This window comes from Toxotes jaculatrix, chromosome 5, assembly GCF_017976425.1.
Source record: "Toxotes jaculatrix isolate fToxJac2 chromosome 5, fToxJac2.pri, whole genome shotgun sequence".
Taxonomy (NCBI): domain Eukaryota; kingdom Metazoa; phylum Chordata; class Actinopteri; family Toxotidae; genus Toxotes; species Toxotes jaculatrix.
This window is the reverse complement of record NC_054398.1, coordinates 8791365-8814911: the sequence shown is the minus strand read 5'-3', so window position 1 is coordinate 8814911 and position 23547 is coordinate 8791365. Positions and strand designations below refer to the sequence as shown.

General features: G+C 43.3%; 3 protein-coding genes across 3 annotated transcripts; all 3 read left to right on the top strand.

Moving 5' to 3' along the window:
* The first annotated feature begins 3243 nt into the window (after positions 1–3243).
* panx2 (pannexin 2) lies at positions 3244–7811 on the top strand. Its single transcript, XM_041038847.1, has 5 exons — positions 3244–3472; positions 4952–6066; positions 6367–6502; positions 6950–7135; positions 7492–7811. The coding sequence occupies exons 1-5, from the start codon at positions 3244–3246 to the stop codon at positions 7809–7811; spliced, it is 1986 nt and encodes a 661-aa protein (XP_040894781.1).
* Positions 7812–9891: 2080 nt separating this feature from the next.
* trabd (TraB domain containing) lies at positions 9892–16556 on the top strand. The gene is given in 11 exon segments (XM_041038767.1): positions 9892–9919; positions 9922–9984; positions 10574–10614; positions 10837–10891; positions 11271–11437; positions 11800–11940; positions 12282–12392; positions 12491–12630; positions 13765–13937; positions 14729–14825; positions 14949–16556. Coding segments are annotated over 11 exon segments (1188 nt in total). The 3' UTR covers positions 15121–16556.
* Positions 16557–17661: 1105 nt separating this feature from the next.
* Positions 17662–23480, top strand: selenoo1 (selenoprotein O1). Its single transcript, XM_041039015.1, has 9 exons — positions 17662–18317; positions 18605–18808; positions 18912–19089; positions 19497–19627; positions 19834–20111; positions 20261–20429; positions 21319–21504; positions 21797–21953; positions 22156–23480. The coding sequence occupies exons 1-9, from the start codon at positions 17764–17766 to the stop codon at positions 22384–22386; spliced, it is 2088 nt and encodes a 695-aa protein (XP_040894949.1). The 5' UTR covers positions 17662–17763; the 3' UTR covers positions 22387–23480.
* Positions 23481–23547: the final 67 nt, after the last annotated feature.

Sequence of the window (23547 nt, the reverse complement as noted above, 5' to 3'; positions counted from 1 at the left end):
CCTTAGTCTTATACAGGCAATGCTGCTCTAGTGCCTTTTTATTATTTATTATCCTACTTTTTTAAACTATTTTTTATCGCAGATTAATGTTCCAAGTTTGTATTAGGTCAATTGTGAACCTCTAAAAATGTTTAGTTATAGTAAATAGAAATATATCGAGATCTGCAACATAGGCACGAAGTGAATTTATTTTTTCAGCCATCAGTCCACCTGTCTCTGTGAACCACGGCGGCAATCCTGCGCTGATTCGGTTTATAGAAGCGAGACGATGTGATGAACCAGAGCATCTTAATGTGTTGTCTCATCCCTTGTTTCTGAGGAAGAGGCAGGGCAGGGAGGGGAGAGGAGCAGAGAGGGCTGGAGGGAGAGAGGGAGCTGGGGCGGGTAGGGGTGGGTGGGTGGCTGGTGGAGGGGTGGGGTGGTGGGGGGGAAGGCGGAACAAACCGGTGTGCTCGGATACATGCTGTAGCTGCTCGCCCGCACTGCAGATTAACTCTTACCGTGCCGGGAGATGCAGCGAAACATGGTGAGTGAATTTGTATTATTTTCCCGCTGCATGCACATATATCTTTTCAGAAGAGGAGGAAGTGTGGCTTTTCCGGTGCTAGTCTTTTCCGAGTGTGGACAGGTAGACAGCTGATGCAGGTATTGAACATCTTACAGGATCTCCTCTTCTCTCTCGCGCCCTCTCTCTCTCTCACACACACAGTGAGAGAGAGCAGCACACACACACACACACACGTTCACACGTTCAGTCGCTACACTTGATGTTTAGCTGCTCGTCTCAGGCTGGCTATTCGGGAGCTATCCGCTGCCCAGGTGCTGAAACGGCATCTGCAGGCAGCTGCAATTCTCTGCAATGCAATGTCCCTGGCGGAAGTGTGGTCCTCCTGGTTGCCATTCTCCCAGTGTCCTGGACTCACAGACCTGTTAGGAAGACGACAGTGAGAGGCATCCTAAACACAGCACGAGCTAACTAGGACATAATGATGTTCTTACCCTAATGAAATGTCCCTGCAGTGTTCCCATAGGGACTTACTGATAGTCAAAAGTGAGAAAACACCCAGGGCACTTATGCTGTTTTTCTATCTTCTGTGTACTACTGGTTTAAAACTGTTTGCCTTTACAGCTCCCTACATGTGTCAGTGGGCTGCTGTAGTTGTCTGGTCAGATTCGTCTGAGAACAAGAGTCAGAGCCATGTGCACAGAAAGTTCTTCCGTCCCCTGCCCTCATCTAGTTCATAATGAATGGACAGAGCTCTTCCCGCTATTGTCCTGGAGTCTATCTCTTTGCAGCCAGCTGTACTGGAAATAGCCAAGCGGCATGCTGTAGTAGCCAAGGAATGTGGGATTCCCTCTCTAAACACTAGTAGCATTTGCCCAACTGAGGGACATAATCTGTCGGACTGGAGCAGTGCCAGCGGCTCATAGACAGCAGTGCAGCCTCCAGTGCCCTAAAATGATGATGCTGCCCCTTTAAGTTTAAATTATGCAAAGTTTATTTCCCCTCCGATCTTCCTTGAGACAGTGTTTGGGGATGTGGACGAAGTTATCTTGACTGACCCTGGGCAGTATCTGTAGAAAATCGTGCCAAATCTATACTGTATGTCTTGTAATCCCATAAAGCACATCTTGTTCTCTTTTCTCAGGTGTAACGCCAGCTACTGCATTAACATATGCAGCCACGGATAATGTTCACTGATAATATTTCAAAAGAATCCTTTCCTTATGATCTTTCTCACCATGTCGGTCAGAGTGCTACAAAGCTGACAAGAGCGACCCAGCTATCCCCTGTACTCATGAAACTGCAGTCTCAAGGTTCCACTCCCCGAAATATTTAAGTGTACTTTGCAGCCCTGGACTTGAGAACTCGGCTTTTAAAGATTTCATAGATGAGCTGTGTGTTTGCATAATGGGAGGAAAGTGAGAGGAGGGCAGAGGGAGTAATGGAGAGAGAGAGAGAGAGAGAGAGAGAGAGAGAGAGAGAGAGAGAGAGAGAGAGAGAGAGAGCAAGAGGTTGAGAAATTGTTGACGGGAAGAGGTGATGTATTCACACTGCTCACAAAGGACATTCACGTGACCTTCAAGTGAAATGAGCATGCGGCAGCCGCCGATCCACCCCGCACCGTTTGTATCCACGCGTGTATGATATACAAGGCACATGCACACACTCAGAAGCACACGACAAGACGTCCCACTGACAGGTGTCTGGGTTCACCTGACATCCCAGTGTGAACATGCTGTTCCACAGAAGTAATGATCACCAGGAGTCTAGAGAAGGGCAGAGGGACGTTTTGGGATAGCACAGTCAGAGTCCAAAACATATGAGGTTTTTCATTTTTCAGGACAAATAGAACATTCGTCAAAATCACTGAATACATTTTAAAAAAAAATTAATTTCAGGTTAGCATAGTCCTCAGAGACTAAACTTGCCCTTTAGTGACCTTGCCCCATCAAAGGCAAATATCCGCCTCAGATGTATCCGCATTCACACACTCCACTGGTCCGAAAGCGAGGATTATTTGTCCTCGGCCTCATGACTGCATTTTAAAGGATGATGGATGGGAACACGGAGCTTTCCAGAGAAACGTGTGAGACAGTATAAATTCACGCTTTGGCTTAGTTGAAAGATGCACTAACTATCTATTGTACATAGAGTATGTTCTTGGCAATAGCGTCTTGTACCTCACTGTACGTCTATAAAAACACACACATTGTAACCTCGTTAACTGGTTATCTGTCTTTCAGGAAGGGATTGGTCAGAGCGTCTCCTGACCGAAGCCCACGTAACAACTCTTCAGCCAACAGTCACCCTCCCCGGGGATCGCAAGGACGCCTCCTAAACACAGCTCATTCCTCATCCTGCCACACCGACTGTGTGGACTGAGGCCAAGCAGTGAGCAAGAGACGGGGGCAAAACATAGGGATGCACTCAGAAGCGGCAGAGTGGGGAGTGTGCCTCTGAACATTATGTCTGTTCTTCTGAAAGGAAAGAGCCGTGGGAAACTGTAGAAAACCCAAAGCTGTGAAGAACACAGACCACACAGTATGACCCGCTTCTTTCCCACACATGGTGACAGGGGCTGAGGTCGGCCACACGTTTGTATGTGTGTATGTGTGTGTGTGCGCGCAGGTGTATGCGCGTGTCAGACTGTGTTGAGGAGTATTTAATTACAGCAGGGAGCGTCTGGCCTCCCCTGGAATCCAGAGGGGGGTTGTAGTGTGTGTCCTTCGTGTTTTCGGATGCAGAACATCCTAGATCAAAACTTAGACATGGCCACAGCTCTACTCGCTGGCGAGAAGCTGAAGGAGCTGATCCTGCCGGGCTCCTCTCAGGATGAGAAGGGCGGGGCACTGGCGGGCCTCATGGTGCAGCTCAAACTGGAGCTGCCCTTTGATCGCGTCGTTACTATAGGGACGGTCATCATCCCCATCCTGCTGGTCACCCTCGTCTTCACCAGGAACTTTGCAGGTGAGACGCTCAGCCACTAGAGGGGGTTCACCGTCAAAGCCAGTATGTCTAAGTTATAAAAACAGCCCGCATGTCAGGTTGTGGAATATACACAAACATTGCCCTTTGATTCTTTCAAACCAACAAAAACTCACAGATAGACCTCAAGGCTCACTGTATAAAAGATACCGGTTAGCCATGCGGTGCATTTGTGTCCTCTGTGACAAGAAGGAGTGTAAATAGGAGATTAGATGGAGGAGCAGACAGAGAGGGCCAGAGAGTGAGGACGACAGATATGAGGAGAGGCATTGTTGGGAGGGGGGAAAAGAAGGGTGTTCGGTTAGAGGGGAGAGAGGAAACGATGGATGGGAGGGATGTTGGTTCATTGCTGAGTCAGACTCTCTGCAGAGCTGCATTTAACCAGCTGGGACTGAGCGTTTAACTTTAGCAGCAGAAAGATGTGGGTGGTTAGACAACTTCTCGGGTATTCGCTCAATGGTGTAATTTTCTAAGGATATTTAGGGCAAACTATTTAAAAATATCAAAGCACAATGACAACAGTGACAGCACCCTGCCCTCTGTAATGTCACTGCATATATTCTCCTTATTACCCGAAACATAAAAGAATAAAACGCTGACTTTAAAATGACTTTCTCTAATAGTTTTTAGTAAAAATAGAAATATTCATTCAAACAGGGATTAAACCATTTTGAAATATCAAATGTCACTGCACTTCATTCCAAACAGGTGGACTTGTCACCAGCTGCTTAGACTTGTACCTAATGGACACGGAACTGACAGAGAGCAACTTTGACAAGAAGGAGTGTTTTCACTTCCTTTATCTGAGCCAGACAGAGTCTTCTATCATTTCAAAGAGCTGCGTGAGTGTTGTCAGAGAGACTGAAAGATTCTCAGATACTGTACTAATTCAGATGAAACTCAGATCAGAATGAGTCAAGACACTTCCTAGAATTCCTAGGTTTCCCTTGAAATCAAGCATAAGAAATAAAAGGTTTTGGATGGAGCTATATTACCTTATCCACTTATTTGGAAGTGACATGAAAGGGAGCATATAACCAAATCTGTTGCACTATGCAGAACAACTGAATTGTTCAATTTTGACTCGGTGTAGTTGTGTGCTCAGGCAGTTTGACAGTATAATGGATGCAGATTACAGCAGATATTTCGGCTTTATTTACCCTTTTTTCGCCTTTAAATAAGTGGTTTAGATGAAATTGTCAAACTGAGTTTTTTTTTTTAAACCACTCTGTTTGTCTGACTGCTCACGTCATTGGCACAATTGAAATATTATTACATTGTGTTTTGCAGAGTTTTCACATTGCCAGGTGTTACATGACATTGGACAAAAAATGGGGCCCAGGATGCAGCACTGTAACATTCTTATCTCAGCTACTGAATGAAAATAATATTATGAGATAAAATCATTTGGCTTGTTTAAGTAATCTTTGGACTGATGCTTTCTCTCTGTATTTTCTTCAGAGGAGTCCATATACTGTTACACACCACACAACTTCACCAGAGACCAGGCACTGTATGCAAGAGGCTACTGCTGGACAGAGCTGCGTGATGCTGTACCTGGCGTGGAGCCTCACCTCTGGCCTTCACTGTTTGAACACAAGTTCCTGCCCTACGCCCTGCTGGCCTTTGCTGGAATCATGTACATTCCTGCCTTGGGCTGGGAGTTCCTCGCCTCTACACGGCTCACTTCAGAGCTCAATTTCCTGCTTCAAGAGATTGACAACTGCTATCATCGAGCTGCTGAGGGCCGGGCCCCAAAGATTGAGAAGCAGATCCAGTCCAAAGGACCTGGCATAACTGAGCGGGAGAGGAGGGAGATCATAGAGAACGCAGAGAAGGAGAAGAGCCCTGAGCAGAACTTGTTTGAGAAATACTTAGAGAGACGAGGCCAAAGTAACTTTCTGGCTAAGCTTTACTTGGCACGCCACCTGGCGATTATCTGCCTCAGTTCCATCCCCATTTCCTACCTGAGCGCCTACTATGCCCGCCAAAGGCAGAATGAGTTCACCTGTTCGCTGGGTGAGCCTCCAGACATTAGCAGCTATCCAGAGCTGAAGCTCAGGGTCAACTGTAAGCTGCCTGCTGTGCAGCTGCAGCGCATCATGGCAGCGGTAGACATAGCTCTGCTCTGCACCATGAACCTCATCATCCTGGTTAATTTGCTGCATTTGTTTGTGGTACGCAAGTCCAACTTTGTGTTTGACAAACTGCATAAAGTCGGTATCAAAACACGGCGACGCTGGCAGAAGTCTCAGTTCTGTGACATCAACATCCTGGCCATGTTTTGCAATGAGAACAGGGACCACATCAAGTCACTCAACCGGCTGGACTTCATCACTAACGAGAGCGACCTCATGTATGACAATGTGGTCAGGCAGCTGTTGGCTGCGCTTGCACAGTCCAACCATGACGCCACACCCACTGTGAGGGACTCTGGGATACAAACGCTCGATCCCAATATGGATCCCTCTGATCTCGGAGTGGGAGAGATGGCCGGGGAGCCGCTGGTCATCAAACGACCCCGCAAGAAGATTAAATGGATCCCATCCTCAAATCCTCTTCCTCAGTCATTCAAGGTAAGACGGTTGCCCGACAACAGTTTCCATGTTGTAACTCTGCATTATTCTTCTCAGAAACAGAATAATACTTACGTTCTCACTAGAACAGAGCACTTCATATCGACTGTAAACCTGTTTGAGATGCTTCCAAATCATCAGCATCACTTCTTGATAAGAGGCAAGAAGTGGCTCTCATTTAGGACTTTCAAAATATGTAGCACATTTCAGTGCTGCTTTAATTGCTGCCTTTGGCCACCTGAACTGTACTTTAAGCTGTGATAGGGTGACCTGTTTTTGTGTTTTCTATCCTTTGTGAAGGAACCTCTAACCCTGACCCGCCTGGAAAATAACACCAAGCCTGAAAAACCTAAACCGCTCAGACGAAAGACAGTGGCAGACAGCTTCATTGCACCACTTCTGGATAGCAAAGGCACACAACATCCAGCAACAAAAGGTATGCAGTACTATGAACAGTAAATCTGTAACATGTTAAGAAACTTTTTTTTTTTTTAATTAAAGCTGCTTTAATATGTTTTTATTTTTTGGGTCTCAAAAGACTAAGTGTAATGTGAGAGCATTCACCGTACCAATGCCCTCTCAGATCTCCGGAGCTATTTAGTGTCTTTTAGTGCATTTTGATTTTTTCAATTTGCTGTTTTGGTCCACTTTTAGTGGACTTTTAACTTTCATTAGTATCGGGGCAGACAGCGGTTTTCAGCTCTGATAAATCCATAGACACAAGAGTACGAAACAACAAACAAATTAAATGACTTGCTAATGAACCATATAAACTTTATATGGTGTTAACAGATGAAATGTTGTGTTTACGCTGTGTTAAGTACACTTTGGATGGATGACAGTCCTTTCTGCTTTTTTAATTCAGTCTTATTTTGACTCGTAGATCTAAGCGGGATGGAGAAAAAGCACACTCGTAACTTCTCTCTGGACGTCCACCCGTACATGCTGACCATTCGTAAGCCCAAGGTGGAGGCCACAACCACAGAACCTCTACCCTCAGAGCACAATATGGATGCAGTATACCTTGAAGGCACACATACTATTGTTCATGTGTCTGGTGCAATTACAGGTAGGACTCATCTTTCTGTGTCTCTGTCTCATTCTGGCTCAGGGCAGAATGAAGTACATTTTACACAAACCCTTTGGGTCAAATATTCAAGGAATTTATTAACTGCTAGACAAACACAAAACCACATCTCATCCTATTGTGCCTTGCATACAACTGCAAACAAAGTGGGCAACATTATTTACACCACACTGTAAGGTAGGGATATTGCAATGTAAATGAAGAATGACAGTCTTGTTAGGCTACACCTGGAAGTTAGACATAAATCTTTTTATCCTATCCTTTTCTTTTGAGACTCTGACTTTCTTTTTTTCTCTAAACTATTTACCCTGCCCACTATTTCCTTCGTGACTCTTCAGAGACTAAGGTTTGCTCTCCAGAATCAACCAACACTGCCTTTTCTACGGTGACCCTGCCCACCACTACGTACGTAAATGGTGTGAGCCCTAACCCACCGTCCAGTGAGGATCCACTCAGTCCCAAGTCCTCCCCTCCTCCAAGGGAGCCTCTCACCCAGGCGGAAAACCCTGAGTCTCAGCCACCACCTCTGACCATAGCCCCCACACACCAGCTGCTGAGTATACATCATACCCTGTTTGAGGAAGAGGAGGACGAAGAACACCGCAGAGACCGACTGGCAGAGAGACCGGGGGAGCTCATTGCTGCTGGAGAATGTTGAAGAAGAAGAAGAACAAGAAGGCTGACTGAGATTCCTCATCCCCCAACACTACACTCTCCGCACTTGACCACCACGTAAATCCTCTCCTCTTATCAACAGCCACCTCTGCTCTTTGAATTAACTCATACACTTCTGTGATGGGTGGATTGCGCTGAATTGATGATGAGCAGAAATGGGACAGTGAGAAATTCTTGTTATTGTTAAAAAACAACAACAAAAAAATCTAAACTTGAACTTTTAGATGGGAAAATTATTCAGAGAGGATCAATAGGACAGAAATGTGTGTATTTGATAGTGTTGACCAGAGTATTACTGTAGGAAATGATGTCACATTCATGTCTCAGGATGACTGTGTACAACTAATCACCCTCCAATGAAACCAGCAGTGATATAATTCAACAGGGTGCTACAGTGCAGGGTCAAACAGCTATATCAACTCACTGGCGTAAAGAAAGGACGAACAGTAATGAGAGATGAGTGAGCTTTCTTTAAAAAAAACCTTAGAAATGCATACTTGCAAAGAGGACTGCATTATGGCTTCAATCAAAATGTATTTTAACACATATGATAACGCTTAGTCCCTTTATCCCAATAGCCAAGTAGAGAGGTAGCTCACGCAATACAATTGTTGAGATCTGCACAATTAATATGCAAAAGATCACAATATATTTGTGGCAATAATGTATGCGCTTACAGCATCATATTTCACAGAAAACTATACATGTATAGGCACCGTATGTGGCTCAGTGTTTTGTGGGGTGTTTCAAATATAACATGTTTCATGGCTTTATCATTGCCATTTCACCATGGATTAGGAACATGTATGAGATCTTGACTCGACTATATTTGCACGTCATTAATAATAGGTAAATTGGCATATTTTATAAAGGAGCAGCAGACTATGATGAAAGTGTGGCTTCACAAGACAACGTGAAACTTCAGTATTTCTCAGAGAAACTGTCAGATGTGTCTGATAGGTGGCTTTTGAAATCTAGTAAAAAAAAAAAGGTAGTTGAGTGGGTGTTTTCTTGAAGACTTTTAATGTCCCTTCACCGTGATGAATGGAGCTGGACTCACTGGTAAAGTATATGACTTCTGTGTTCTGCTGGCTTCTTGTGGGAGTGCTGTGATGTGAAATGATGAAGTGATGAGTAGATGCTGACTCGTTCCTCACTGAGAGGTTTTGTCACACAATGACAAAGCTTTTTGATTGTCATCTGCTGGTCCGGCACAATCTAAATTTCTTTCAATAGTTCTGCCCTGTCTCACATTGTGCTGACACCCACTTGATTGCCAAAAAAATAAAAAAATAAATATTTAAAAAAAAAAACCTCATGAAGGAATTAACAGTTAGAATAGTTTGTTTATTATTTGTAGTGAAACCAAGTATATAGGGTATGTTAGCACCTTTTAGAGGGAACAAGTGAGTGGACAAGGGGGTGGGTGCCTACCACAACCTCGTCTTGTGCTTTTCTTGCAGCTGCACACATGGTTACAGGAACTTCAATAAAAAGGAACTGTCTGCACTGACTGATATACTGACATCTACTGTAGAAGACATTAGTGCTGTTGTTAGGGGCCTACCTACACTAGGTGGGCCTATGCATACTATACTCAACATCTGGGGCATTCAGTACACACACACTTGTGGTGGGAGACAGCAATTTTCCCACTTCAGTATCCAGCTACCCTTAGTTTTGGTGATAATCCATGTCATTGTCATGATACAGGTTGGTCAAAATCCCCTTGTTAGACTACTCAAGCACACAAAATGCATCCAAAAGCACTTTACGACTAGTAGCACGAGTGTGTGTAGGAGCATGTTATATGTTGTAACACAGCTCTGCTTATAACTGATTTTATGTGTAGATTTTCACATTGAGGCAGTTGCAGAAATAAATCTGTCAGTCTTAATGCTCGTGAAAATGTGGAGAAGAGAGTCCAGACTTTGATTGTAATGTGTAAAATGTTATAATGAAAAGAAATTTAAAAAGAAACTTTGTTAATTAATAAATAAATGAATAAATAAATAAATGAAAGAAATACACGAGATGTGCGCGTCCCAACAATCAATGACTACATGTACCATGATGCACCGCTGCTGTCAGTTTCAGCCGAGCACTGTACTGCTGTACAGGCGAAGAGCTCACTGACAGACGGGCTGGCTTGCTCAGTAAGTTGAACGTATTCGTTTATAGACAACCATTGCGTATATAACCAAACATGTTGTATTTGAGAATGGCAGCATTAGTTGTGAAATTACTCCGTTTCAACGTGTATATTTGACTTAATTCTTACCGGACTTGCTAGCCTGCGCTAGCTTGAGTTAGCCGTTACCATCATCGGGTGGCTAGCCAGACAGACGAGCTCTCGGTAAACGCTCAGCGTTTAGCATGTGTGTTTCCCATACGTGGAAGTAACGCTAGCTAGCTTGTAGACCTGCCCCCGGCATGCCACTTCTTATTCAGTTGTGCAAGCCTCTTGTATGTAGCCAACCATATGTTGTAACGATGGCCTCGACGGAGAAAACCTCACCTCTCTTTGATTTACTCTCATGAAGCAGTGACAGCTGCCACAGCGTTTTAACTGCTGGCTGCGTTTGGACAAGTCGGCTCTCCGTTAACAACATAAGGCAGCGTCAGCAGTCAGTAACGCTGCACCGTAGCTAGCTGTGCTGTAGGTGATCCGCTTGGCGTGTGTGTGAACCACAGACTGTATGGTGTATGAACGGATGTCTTCATTCTGCTCTCTTTCACACGCAGCTTTCAGTGCTTCAAACATGGACCAAGACAACAATTCAGAGGTTTGTGAAAGAAACACATACTTGTGTGTGTGTGTGTGTGTGTGTGTGTGTGTGTGTGTGTGTGTGTGTGTGTGTGTGTGTGAGTGAGAGAGAGAGAGACACAGAGAGAGAGAGAGAGTGAAACAGGCGTCTTTCTCAAACTGGTTTGACTTGGATAGGAGTAATCTCCCTAATCTGGCTCCTTCTGTCTAAGATATTGTTTGCTGTTTTGATGTGTCACAGGATGAGTCAGTCGGCCCATCAGAAGAAGAACTGCCATGTCTACCTCCAGGGCTCTGTAAGCTGTTGTGTTTGTTTTTTTTTTCTATATAAAATGTGTATGCTGCATTTAATCACAAAGGTAATCCCTCTTAAAAAAATCTAAACAAAAAACTTTGTCCCAAGCTTTTATTAGGTTTTCAAATATCATGCAGTGTTACTGTCTGGTGCAAATCTGCACAGACAGTCACTTGTCAAATTGTAAGAATGCAGTTTGTCCTGATGCAGATGCATGTGCTACCAGTTTTGTGACTCATTGAGCCACAGATTTTTCTAGATTGTTTTTGTTTTTTGATTGAGTGCAGTGTTCTCCCTAGACTTGTAATAATAGTGGTAGATAAATAACAGACACTGTAGTTTTCCCCTTGTGTTTTTCTGTTTCTGTTGTCACTGTCTAGCTGATGGTGAAGCAGTGGAGCTGCTTTGGCAGTTCCGAGCCCAGCGCCGCCAGTCGTCCCCCGACCTCCCGGAGACAGTGACCCGTCTTACTGCACCCGACGGCAGCCTCCTATACCTGGTGGGCACTGCGCACTTCAGTGACAGCAGCAAAAAGGACGTGGCCACGGTGAGCCAATGAGAATTTACAGGAGGATTTTTGCGGGGCAGAATGCCATTTACACCCTTTTAAGATGTGATATGCTGTGAGTTGTCAGTGACATAATGGAGTAATTCTGTGAATGTGGAGAAGTGCTATAGAGTAGCACCATGAAATGATGATGAGTCGCCCGTGTATACTGTAATTAGGTCGGCATTCCCATTTTGCCAAGTGTAATCTTGTTTTCTTTCCTGCAGCATTGATTGTCTTGTCTGTACTTCCTCTCTCACTGCTCATTGTCCATTTGGCTCCCTCCTACCCTCTTACCCTCTCTAATTCTGTCTCTGTCTCTTATCTTACATACCCACTGCTCTTTCTCTCCCTCACACAAGACGATTCGCGCTGTGCAGCCAGACGTAGTGGTGGTGGAGCTGTGCCAGTACAGGGTGTCAATGCTGAAGATGGACGAGAACACACTACTGAAGGAAGCCAAAGACATCAACCTGGATAAGGTTCAGCAGGCCATCAAACAGGTCAGGCTTTCAGAACGACAGGGAATTAACATTGGTGGTGGGATGAAAAAGGGAGAGAGAGAGAGTAGATCAAATGGAGAAAAGAGAGAGAGGTAGAAAGGAAACAGTGAAAAAAGGTGTTGAGAGTATAGTATATTCTGAGAAAAGCACAAATGGTGACAGCCACAGTGAAGGGGATTGCAGCATGCACTCCTTTTTAATGGAGAAATAAAAATCACTGATGTAAGATTTCCGAAAGTATGTTCACCTTAAACTAAAGAACCTGTACTAATGTCAGCATATTTCATGAAGGCATATCTGTCTCTCTGTGAGTTCTTATTGCTGCCCTCTGTGTTTAACAGAATGGGCTGATGTCTGGACTGATGCAGATTCTCCTGCTCAAAGTTTCAGCTCACATCACGGAGCAGCTGGGCATGGCTCCTGGAGGAGAGTTTAGGGAGGCCTTCAAGGAGGTAAATTGTACACAAAAGAAGTGAGAAGGTGTATGATCACTTCTTTTTTTGTTTTTATGTTCTTCGTTTTTATTCTTGAAGTTTTTCCTTCCGCGCAGGCTGGACGGGTGCCGTTCTGTAAATTTCACCTTGGGGACAGGCCAATCCCTGTGACGTTCAAGAGGGCTATTGCTGCTCTCAGTCTGTGGCAGAAGGCCCGTCTGGCCTGGGGTCTTTGTTTTCTGTCAGATCCAATCAGGTATAAACTCATCTTAATCATCTTTTGTCACCTAGTGTCACGAGGCTGTCTTTCTCAGTCTATTATTTGATGCCACTGTTTAACAAAGAAAGGAGATGTACAGAATCTGAGGTTTTTTTTTGTTGTTTAAGAACATCAGACAGTGGGAACACACTTTGAAAGTGAATGAGTTCAGCGCATCCCTTTTTTGCACATCTGATGTTCTCTCATCAGAGGTTTTCATTTTGTGAAAATAATGGAGAAAAATAAGGTTCGAAAAAAGGGAGTTTAAGTTTATATATATGTATGTTAGTTATCTGTGAATTTAATCTGAGAAATTGTGGTCGCAGCAGCAAACCTTTTGCTTTGAGCAACCTCGAAAAAATGCAGCTACAGTGTATGTGCAAGCATAATGGGTATCTGTGTGTTCTCTTTAGAACTAGGGAATGTGCGCCCACGCATATTTTCCCAAGTATATGCAACTCTGCCAATTTTTTAAACTGCCGGTGTCTGTGAGATCTGACTGGAAGCTTTCTGCATGACGTTATTATGTGTCCATCTTCTAACATCTCTTAGAAAGCGCTTTAAAAGTGCTGTTACATTCTCTGATGCTGTTGCCTACGGGGACGTAAACAGAATAAATGTTTGAAGTTATGTTTTGAAAGCCAATTTTTCTAGGCCATTCACACAGCCCTGAAAAACTCTTAAAAACTCACCACTTGCTTAAAGCTGTGCCCCGAATTGGGGTTTGAACCCTCTGAATTTGGCATTTCTAGACTGAACTCATAACTGTTTGACAGTTACAATTCATACCATACACAAAGTGTTGTATACAAACAACGACTTATTTGTACTCCTGTAGAGATGTTATGCTCATTTTTGCAAAACTGAACAATAAGATTTATTTAAAAATAATCCAACCTAAAAAATTATTTAAGAAATGTTGTGTACATCTTGTATTAAGTCTTTTACATAGTGGATACCTAAAAATGTTTCAAATACACAGATGCAAAATCTAACATTAAAAAAATATATATCATGCACATCTTATCAGGTCCTGCATATTTCTACTGTCATTTCCTCTTTCTTCACTGTGCATCGTCATGACCAACGGAAAACAAAATCATCTGTGTGGGACTGTGTGTCATGTTTCAGTAAAGAGGACGTAGAGAAGTGCAAACAGAAGGACCTGCTGGAGCAGACCATGTCGGAGATGATCGGCGAGTTTCCTGCTCTCCACCAGACCATCGTGGCTGAAAGAGACATCTACCTCACTCACACGCTTCGCCAGGCTACACGCTGTGTGGAGGCTCCCCCTAATGCCCAGAGTGTGTAGTACACCTTTCAATAAGCTAGTAGTCTCATCTTCCTTATTTGTTTCATCTTGTACTAGATTAGAGTATATAGATTTTTACCTCCGTGTTTGTGTTTTTTTTTATCCTCAACGTGTACATTATGTGTATGTATTCGTACACATATAATTCTATACTTATTAGAATTTAATATTAAATGCTTTTTATTTTATTGTCTAAATTTATTGTCAGAACTACTTACCTTTACTTGATAAAGATCCTTTTTCCAGGCAGGACATGTCAGCCCGCTATGTATAACTATCATCACATTTCTTTTGCGAAATTGTTGCATAATTAACAGGCCAGTAATGTGGTTTAAATGCCGCAGACAGAGACTGTTAGTGGAAATGTTGAGTCATGTCTAATATGAAAAAGATGACATTTTAAACCATAATTCACAGAAAGAGCGGGAGATTTTTCCTCGTTTTTCACTTTTTTTAATGAGCTGAAAAGCTAAAATTGTATTCACTGTGAACCTGCAGCACTGGAATGGAATCATGTTGTAGTTTGTTAGCTGTGCATTTGTTCTATATAATGTCTGTACAGATAAACTGAGGGAAACTCAAAACATCTGGGATTATTTCTCCAGCAGTTATATTATTCTGCAATTAGCGCAAGTGATTATTTTCAAAAATGTTGATACTTGTTCAGACTTACAATAGATAACCTGCAGTTTCACACATGATGATTATAAATTATAAATGTAAAGAACATGGGGTTGTAGCAGTGTAGATCGTTTATGTAAAACATCTTGTACTGTTTTGCAGAAGTGCCTGCTGTGGTGGTGGGAGTCGTAGGGATGGGTCATGTTCCTGGCATAGAAAGAAACTGGGAGAAGCAGCTTAACATTAATGAAATCATGAGGTATGTTTATCTTGTTGTTTCAATATTAAACATTATAGATGTTGGGTAATAATAATTTCCTGTAATCGTGTTTGACCTGACAGTTCAACAGCCGCTCCATGTGTATGTCTTTGTCTTCCTCAGTGTCGCGCCTCCCTCACGTTTTGGCTGGGTGTTGCGCACAGTCATAAAGGGCGTCATGATGGGAATGCTGGGATATGCCTGCTACCGTGCTGGAGGGAGTATGGGTAGAGCCCTACTGTCTTTACCTGCTGTCCAATCAGTACTGGAGACTCTGCGACCACCCCCTGCTTGACCCCACTGGTCCTCTCTAAGCCATCAGTGACACGACTTTTGATTTATGAAAACAATGCATCCATCACCAGTGGCCTTAAAAACAGGAGGTGAGGCTGGAGGAAAAGGGTTCACCAGCTCACATGATGAACTAGCAAGGACCTCAGGGGGAGTTTAGAGTCTCCCACCTCGTATTGATGTCCCTGTAGACACAGCAGGGCCGTACTGCCAAAGAAACCATGACAGTACTCTTCGTTTTCTTTCATATTTTGTGCAAATCCTGCATTTTGTAAGGTTTACAAATGCCAACAATTCCTTTTGAATCGATATATATTGTATATTTTCCCCACCATTCCTTTTAATGACTTACACACAGAGATTTTATTTGACAGATACCATCAGAAACATGATATGACTGAGCCACTTTCTGAGAGGCACACTTTTCTATCGCTGTCTCCTTATTCCTTCCTCATTGTATTTGTGCCGGCCAGCATTTTTTGGGTAATTGGCACATTTCAAGTCCAGCACTTTAGAAGAGACTGGTGTAGTCTTGTACTGTACGTGCAGTCTATGGAAGGGAAAAGAAAGTAAAATAGCAAGCCAGTTAGAACTATAGTAAAGAAATGGAAGAAGTATAACCTTGAGAGTCTGTTAAAACCATCCATTTTAATAGCTGATGCATAGAGTGACTGGGTAAAAGTTAAGATTTCTGAATTGGAAGGTTGACCATCATTTTCTTAATTGTATAAACTGCATATTCTTCAAAACTCACATACAGGATTAGCATAAGACAAAATTTGACTTATTCCTTATGTGCACGGTCCTGCCTACATCAACAGACAAGTGCCTCATATTGCAGCTGTAAGGGCTACTGATCAACTAAATGGAATGGCAAAAATGTGTGTTATATGCATCTTACAGATACCACAACCAAATGGTCAATGCAGATTTGTAAGAATTTGCCCTTTTATTAATCTGAGATATGGTAGACAAACTTTTTAAATACTGTTACCCCAAATATAGACAACGTGTCAACATTTGTGTTATCTTGGTTTCAGTTGAAATGTTACAACAGCCCCTGCATTTTATATTTATATTCACTTGTATATTCAACAGAGACCCAACACAGGACAAGCTGAAATGTGCCTCAGGATGAGAAACGTGTGAATTATGCGATTTGTATATTTGATTGTACCTCCAATATGAGGCACCTTCATCTTTAGGCTTTAACTGGCTCCATCTCTGAGAAAAAGGTTTCATACTTGACACAGAAATATGCATCATCTACAGAAAGCCATCTCTAAGAACCTCCACATGAGAACATCTGGCATTCAGCGCACCAGCTGTTTGTACTTTTATGATATATGCATTATCACTTCCCAGTCTGATTGTAAAATGGGAACAGGGAATGATTGAACAGATAAAAAGATTAAAAAAAAAAAAAAAGAAATTGATTCTCATGATTTCTTATCAGGAGAAATTAGTTATGAACTGGTTTTGGCCACTATGAAGGGAACTGACGATTAATGTTGGTGAGAGTTGGGAGGTAAAGCCTTACACTGCTATCACTGCTGCCTTTGACCCTCAGATCGCCTCTTCTGCTGAGGCTTGTTATTACCAACACTGACCTGTATCTGCACAGAACAGACCTTCTTATTGCACATGTAAAACCTGGCTTGATGACATCCCTGGAACTTACACGGGAGATTGTCCCAGTAAGTTCAGCAGCCTGAACAAGATAATTATGCATTTGCAAGACAAACAACATCTATTTCCAGATTTACCCTGTTTTAATTTTAAATTATTTTATGTACATTATTTAGATGTATTTATAAGACTTGTGAAATGATCCAACGATTTAATATTGAACTTGAGTAATTGAAGCAGTCTCATTCATCATTCATCTTACAAACAGACCACTTTCAAACCATCCACACTTTAAACTAACTCAGATAATCTGTCTTCCAAGTCATAAATTCATTTTCTCAATAGAAAACAATAATGAGAATGTGGAGGACGGATGTAGTTAAGCCTCTCAGCCCCTCAGCAGTATAATGCAGTTAAATTTAAGCATTATGTGTCTGTCTGTCTGTCTCCCTCCCGCAGCATTTGCAAAGGTTTAATCTACTGTATGTTTGAGAATTGCCAAGAAAATTGTTGAATGCCTGTTATTTGTTGTAAGATTTGCTTCCCCATACCCTTGTGTTGTATTGTCACTGTTACAAACCGAACATTGAATCCTAAATTCTGTCATGAATTATAAAAAAACATTTTAAGTAAAGATAAACTATATTTGCCTCAAAGATGTTGTTTTCTTCCTTCTGCATGTTAGTTGCAAGCTAAGTTTCAGATCGGTCATTTGATTTTACTGGAATATTGTATGTAGCTAAATATTACTATAATTAAACATTATTTCATTTTGTTTTTATTTATTATTTATTTATTTCTTAATCATGATCTAAGCCTTATTATTTTAGTTTGACATTAATTTATGTTTCGGCCTATGAAGTTCAGTCTTCACTGTTTGTTTCCGGTCGGACACATATTCGTGTTGCACCGTGTGTCTTGCAAACATCCGCTGTGCCTTGCAGGATTATGAAAGCATGATTAGGGACTACTGTATAACTGCGCCACTGAACTAAAGCAGGTCGATGGCCCTGGTTGGATGGCTTATTTAGGACCTCGGCTGGGACCGTCGCGCATTATTGTCCCCGGTGTGTCCGTGTTCAGATTCCTCGGCTCGGTCGTGATGGACGACATGGGTCTGGCGATGAGTCGTTCCTCGTTGGAGCGGCTCAACTTTGACAACGCCGCGCTCAGGAAACTTCCCCTTGACCCGTCCGAGGAGCCCGGAGTGCGGCAGGTGAAGGGAGCGTGTTTCTCCCGGGTGAAGCCGCAGCCGCTGACCAAGCCTCGGTTCGTGGCCGTGTCGCACGAAGCCCTGGCGCTGCTGGGGCTCAGTGGGGAGGAGGTCGTGAACGATCCGCTCGGACCGGAGTATCTCAGCGGCTCCAAAGTGATGCCCGGATCCGAGCCCGCCGCTCACTGCTACTGCGGCCACCAGTTCGGCCAGTTCGCCGGGCAGCTGGGCGACGGAGCGGCCTGCTACCTCGGAGAGGTGACGGTGCCAGCAGACCAGGATCCCGAGCTGCTGAGAGAAAACCCGAGCGGCCGCTGGGAGATTCAGGTGAAGGGGGCAGGACTGACTCCTTATTCCAGGTACAAAGGGGTTGTTTTTGTGTCAGTTTGTGTTGTGTTGGCAGGGTCATTTTGCATTGACTGGGGTTAGAAGAGACAGATGGGATCACCAGATGTCAAACATCGTAAACTTTTAGTTTAGTGGGAGGTGAAACCATGAAAACCATGAAGACTGATTCCTTTTTTGATGGGTTTCAGATGGATATCCTTCAACCCTTGATTTGTTATCCAGCATAACTTTGTGTGGTTGGGAAAATGTACCTTACTTTGTATGTTGTGTGTTTGCTGTGTCCTTCTCCCCTTCACAGACAAGCTGATGGCCGTAAGGTCCTGCGCTCTAGTATAAGAGAGTTCCTTTGCAGCGAGGCGATGTTCTTCCTGGGTGTGCCCACCACCAGAGCAGGCTCCGTTGTGACCTCCGACAGCAAGGTCATACGAGATGTATATTACAGCGGACACCCTCGACATGAGAGATGCTCAGTTGTCCTCCGCATCGCTCCCACGTTCCTCAGGTGGGTGCTGCACGTTGTCCCCCCTTCATCTATCATGAATGCACAAGCTTCTCGAGATGTAAACGCGAGAGATGTTTGTCTTCACTGCGCTCGTTCTGTGCAGGTTTGGATCCTTTGAAATCTTCAAGCAGGCAGACGAGTTCACGGGCCGTCAGGGTCCCAGCTATGGACGCGATGAGATCCGAGGTCAGATGATGGATTACGTCATCGAGATGTTTTACCCTGAGATCCAGCAGGACTACCCAGACCGAGTGGAGCGGAACGTGGCTTTTTTCAGAGAGGTCAGAGCACCTGAGTGACAGCCTCTCTCCCACCTGCCAACATGCAAATCGCAGCCATTCTAGCAACAACTGTAAGACTACTATGTCCTGCAGTGTTTACTGGAATCACCATGCAGCTGATTCAGGGAACTGACATTAGAATTTGAAGCCAAGAACAGTTGGATCCTCTTATCCTGTTAAGCTGCTGTAGATGGTTCAGTGACTGCCTGTGCTGAGTCACTGTGCCCTCTGCTTTATATGAGATTAAGACATTAAGAGATCTGGAAACAGACTTTTGACATTTTCCTTATCTAATTAGAAAAAAACATCATATCCATTTACCCCAGGGATTGTTTTGAGATTGAGATATTTTTTGAACGTATGGTAAAACACTTTGTAAATTCAGATTGTCTTCTCCCTGTTTGCAGGTGATGGTTCGTACGGCTCGTCTCGTGGCACAGTGGCAGTGTGTAGGTTTCTGTCACGGAGTCCTGAACACAGACAACATGAGCATCCTGGGACTCACGCTGGACTATGGTCCATACGGCTTTATGGACAGGTCAGACATTTGTAGAGTGTTTATGACCAGTTGTTCTTACTGATCCAGTAGATGTGCCGACCGTCCGGCGGCTTATTCATCTTCATCTTACAGCAGCAGGTTGAAAGGGTAGTAAAACAGTGATCTTAATTATAATACATGTTTATGGGTATAAATAGTTCATCAAACATCAAATTATAGATATCAACTTTCCTTATCTCTCTCAGGTTTGATCCAGATTTCATTTGCAACGCTTCCGATAACTCCGGCCGTTACTCCTACCAGGCCCAGCCGGCTATCTGCAGGTGGAACCTGGTGAAACTAGCGGAGGCTCTTGCTCCAGAGCTGCCACCAGACCGTGCTGAGGCTGTCATGGATGAGTACCTGGATCTCTATAATGGGTTCTACCTAGAGAACATGAGGAAGAAGTTGGGCTTATTGAAGAAGGAGGAGCCTGAGGATGAAATTCTGATCACTGAGCTGCTGCAGACCATGCACAACACAGGTGATACAGGAGTTAGACAGCATTATACTTTATGTTTAATCTAGTTTGAGAATACGATGTGTACACAGTGCTGCATATAAAACATGAGAAATATTTAAGTAATGGCCTATTGCACCGTTATTGTAACCTGTTCTGTTCCCCTCCCGAAGGCGCTGACTTCACAAACACCTTCCGCAGCCTGAGTCAAATTTCCTGTCCCGCTGAGGGAGAAAGTGAAGGAGAAGAGGAGCTTGTTAAAAAAGCCACAGACCTCCTGCTGGAACAGTGTGCCTCCTTAGAGGAGCTGAAGGCTGCCAACAAACCTACTATGGATCCACGGTGAGCAAACCGAGCCTGATACATACAGGACAGACCACAAGAGAAGATAAGTCAGCGGGTTAAATACATTATTCAGTTATTCTCCAGTGATGATGGTTTGACACATGGATGAGGAGAGTAATATTGTATTGGAAACAGGTGGAAGAACAATCGACGCGTCACCATGCATCGTTTTCAGGTGTCTTAATGCAGCATTAATTTAATTAATGAGTTTAAAGAAGGCAAAAAAAATCATAGAGCAGAGGGTAACTGCAGTGCGTTTGTCACAATGAAAACCCCTTTCACATTGTGTTTCTCTTCACTGAATCATTAATACTGATTGCTGTCAGCCCCACTGTGGTATCTTCCTGTTTCAATTTCATAATGGGATTTGAAAGTACTTCATTTGAGAAAATGCTACTGAAACCCAGCCCCTGGCTTATCTGTTTGATTTTTTTTACATACCTATAACCTGACTTCCCCAAATGGAAAGTAACATTGTCAAAGTCATAGAAACTGCCAAGGTCATGGTTTTTCAATTGAAACAATGTGGTCCAACTTTATGTACAGTATAGTACTGTGTGGAAGACTTTTTTTTTTTTGGAAGCCACAGAGGGAAACTCTGATTGCCGACCAAACTAGGTATAAACATGGAATTTTGAGTAATCAGAATAACGCATTGAAAAGCTTTATCTTATTTTCGCGTGTTATTTTCACAGTCTGTGGAAGTGAACGTGCCATGAAGATAAATCATGTTTGTGTTCTCATTATCTCATTACCTCATTTTCCCCATGAAGTATCTAACAGCAGATAAAACCTGGGCTGACTGCACTGGCACCTTTGGTCCTCTGCTTTCTCCAACATGCCAGTAACAATTTTAATTGTTTTGATTTCTGTCTGCTGTTGACAGTGAGCTGGCGATGCTGCTCTCTATGGCTCAGAGCAACCCAGCGCTGTTCCAGATGATCTCAGACAGGATGGCAATAGCGCGGCAGTTAGAGAGACTCAGCAGACTGAAAGACCTGATGGAGACCAGCCAGGAAGAGCTGAAAACCAAACACGCTGAGGAGTGGACCTGCTGGATCACACGCTATAGGTGAGATAGAGAGAGAAAGGCAAGAGATATCTGATGGAAATAATGAGATAGTAAAAAATAGTGTGAAACAAGAGCAGAGGGTGAGGAACTACATGGACCGGATCAGAGTGTGTGTTGTTTTTTTTGTTTTTTTTTTTCCTTGTTTTTCTTGTTTGGTGGATGGTGACGGGCGGAAGTGTGACTGATAAAGAAGGGTGGACAGAGAGAAAGAGGAGGAAATGGGTTGTTGAGTCTGACATTGTTCCATTACTGTAACTCTCTGACTGAGTGTTTTGTGTTATCACCGCTGCAGGAAGCGTCTGGGGCGTGAGCTGGAGGGCCAGAGTGATGTGCAGGCTGTGCAGGAGGAGAGGGTGAGGGTGATGGACAGCACCAACCCTCGCGTGGTGCTCAGGAACTACATTGCCCAGAATGCAATAGAGGCTGCTGAGAATGGAGACTTCTCTGAGGTCAGGCTCGGGTTCACCATCACACACCTTGTCCTTTTCGTAATTTTGAATGTAAATTTACTGTAATCTTACTCCAGTGTGCACTCAGTCTTTGCATTAACTGTGACCCCAGAACAAATATTAAAATGCACTTCAGTTTCTTTTTGCTTTCATCAGCTTCGGCGTTTCACTTTCAGCTCTCACTTCTTTTTTTGCGATGCAGGTTCAGCGGGTCCTCAAGGTTCTGGAGAAGCCCTTTTCTTCCCAGCCAGGTCTGGAGCTTCCTGCGTGGGTGGGCGGAGGCGGTGCCACCGAACAGGGAGAAAGGGACGAAGGACAGGAGGAACAGCCAGAGGCTGCATCTGCATCCACAGCCACAGCTAGAAATCCTGTTCCCTATGACAGCAAGCCCCCAGCTTGGGCCCGTGAAATCTGTGTCACATGATCTTCGTAGTAACTTTCCTGATTGTTAGCTTGCCTGCCTAAAATGACAAGAGAGTTTATTGGTCTTTAATTCCTTTTTTTTTTTTTTTTTACCTTTTATATCCCTCCCCTGTCTTCCATTCACTGTACAGCTCTCTGTTTCTTTGGCAGGCAGCATCAGGGAAGTTAGCATGAGGCACGACACACCACAGGCTGCCTAGCTGATACAAAGCAGACAGGGAATGAGTTGAGTTTGGTCGTACAAACACATGAAATTACAAATATGATGTTGCCATGTCTGGTGAAAAGCTCTTGACCAAGTGACTGGGTCACCTTGAAACCTATGGGTGGATTTTTTGTGAATGTGTAAGATGCATTAAATGAAGGGAAATGTAGTTTATGAAATACATTTAGAGGGAATTTTCATATTTCTTGTGACTTTTCAACTTTACAAAAAAAGATCCTCAGCTTGTTCCCTGTCTGTTTTGTCTTTAGGTAGCTATTAATGATGACTCAGACAACAAGTCCTACAGTGACCTGTCTGACTCTGATAAACTGTGTCACCTCAACCAAATATGTACCAAATATGATGTGTGTGTGTGTGTGTGAATGTGAATGAGATAATGTTTTAGACATGCTTGTGTGTGAAAAGGAATGATTGCACTTTGTCAGACGAGCCGCAGTAGAGAAACACGCACAATATATGCTCCTATCATAGAAAACACTGAATTTTGTCATAGCACGATTTTATAGGCACAGAACCACAAACACAACTCACGATTGTTTAATTTAATATGTTGAATTAGTATCAAAACTGACATTGATTTGGAGTTGAGTGAAGGAAAAAAATGGAACTGCATGTTTGAATGTTTGAGTTTGGCTGTGACCATGTAAACATCATAGAGGAAGTTATTTTTTTTAATATAAATTGTATCACAAATGTGACTCCAGACCTTTCCAGGTGTAATGAAGCCATTACGCCTGGACTTCCGCCCCAACTAATGACAGAAAATGAAATAAGATTTTGTTTCAGAGTTTTATTTTTGCTTAAAAAATAGGAAACAACATTTTGAGCTCCTCCTCAGTTATAGCCTTAACCTGTCCTAATAAACTGAGCAGTGAATAGATTGTTTCCTCTTTTTTTGTGCCAGATGCACACCTACCATAGCTGTCTTCCTATTTTAAGTGATCT

Coding starts and splice junctions, on each gene's coding strand:
- panx2 (XM_041038847.1), top strand. CDS start 3,244: ATGCAGAACATCCTAGATCAAAACTTAGACATGGCCACAGCTCTACTC. Junction 3,473..4,951: donor CTTCACCAGGAACTTTGCAG/GTGAGACGCTCA, acceptor TATTTTCTTCAG/AGGAGTCCATATACTGTTAC. Junction 6,067..6,366: donor CTCTTCCTCAGTCATTCAAG/GTAAGACGGTTG, acceptor TCCTTTGTGAAG/GAACCTCTAACCCTGACCCG.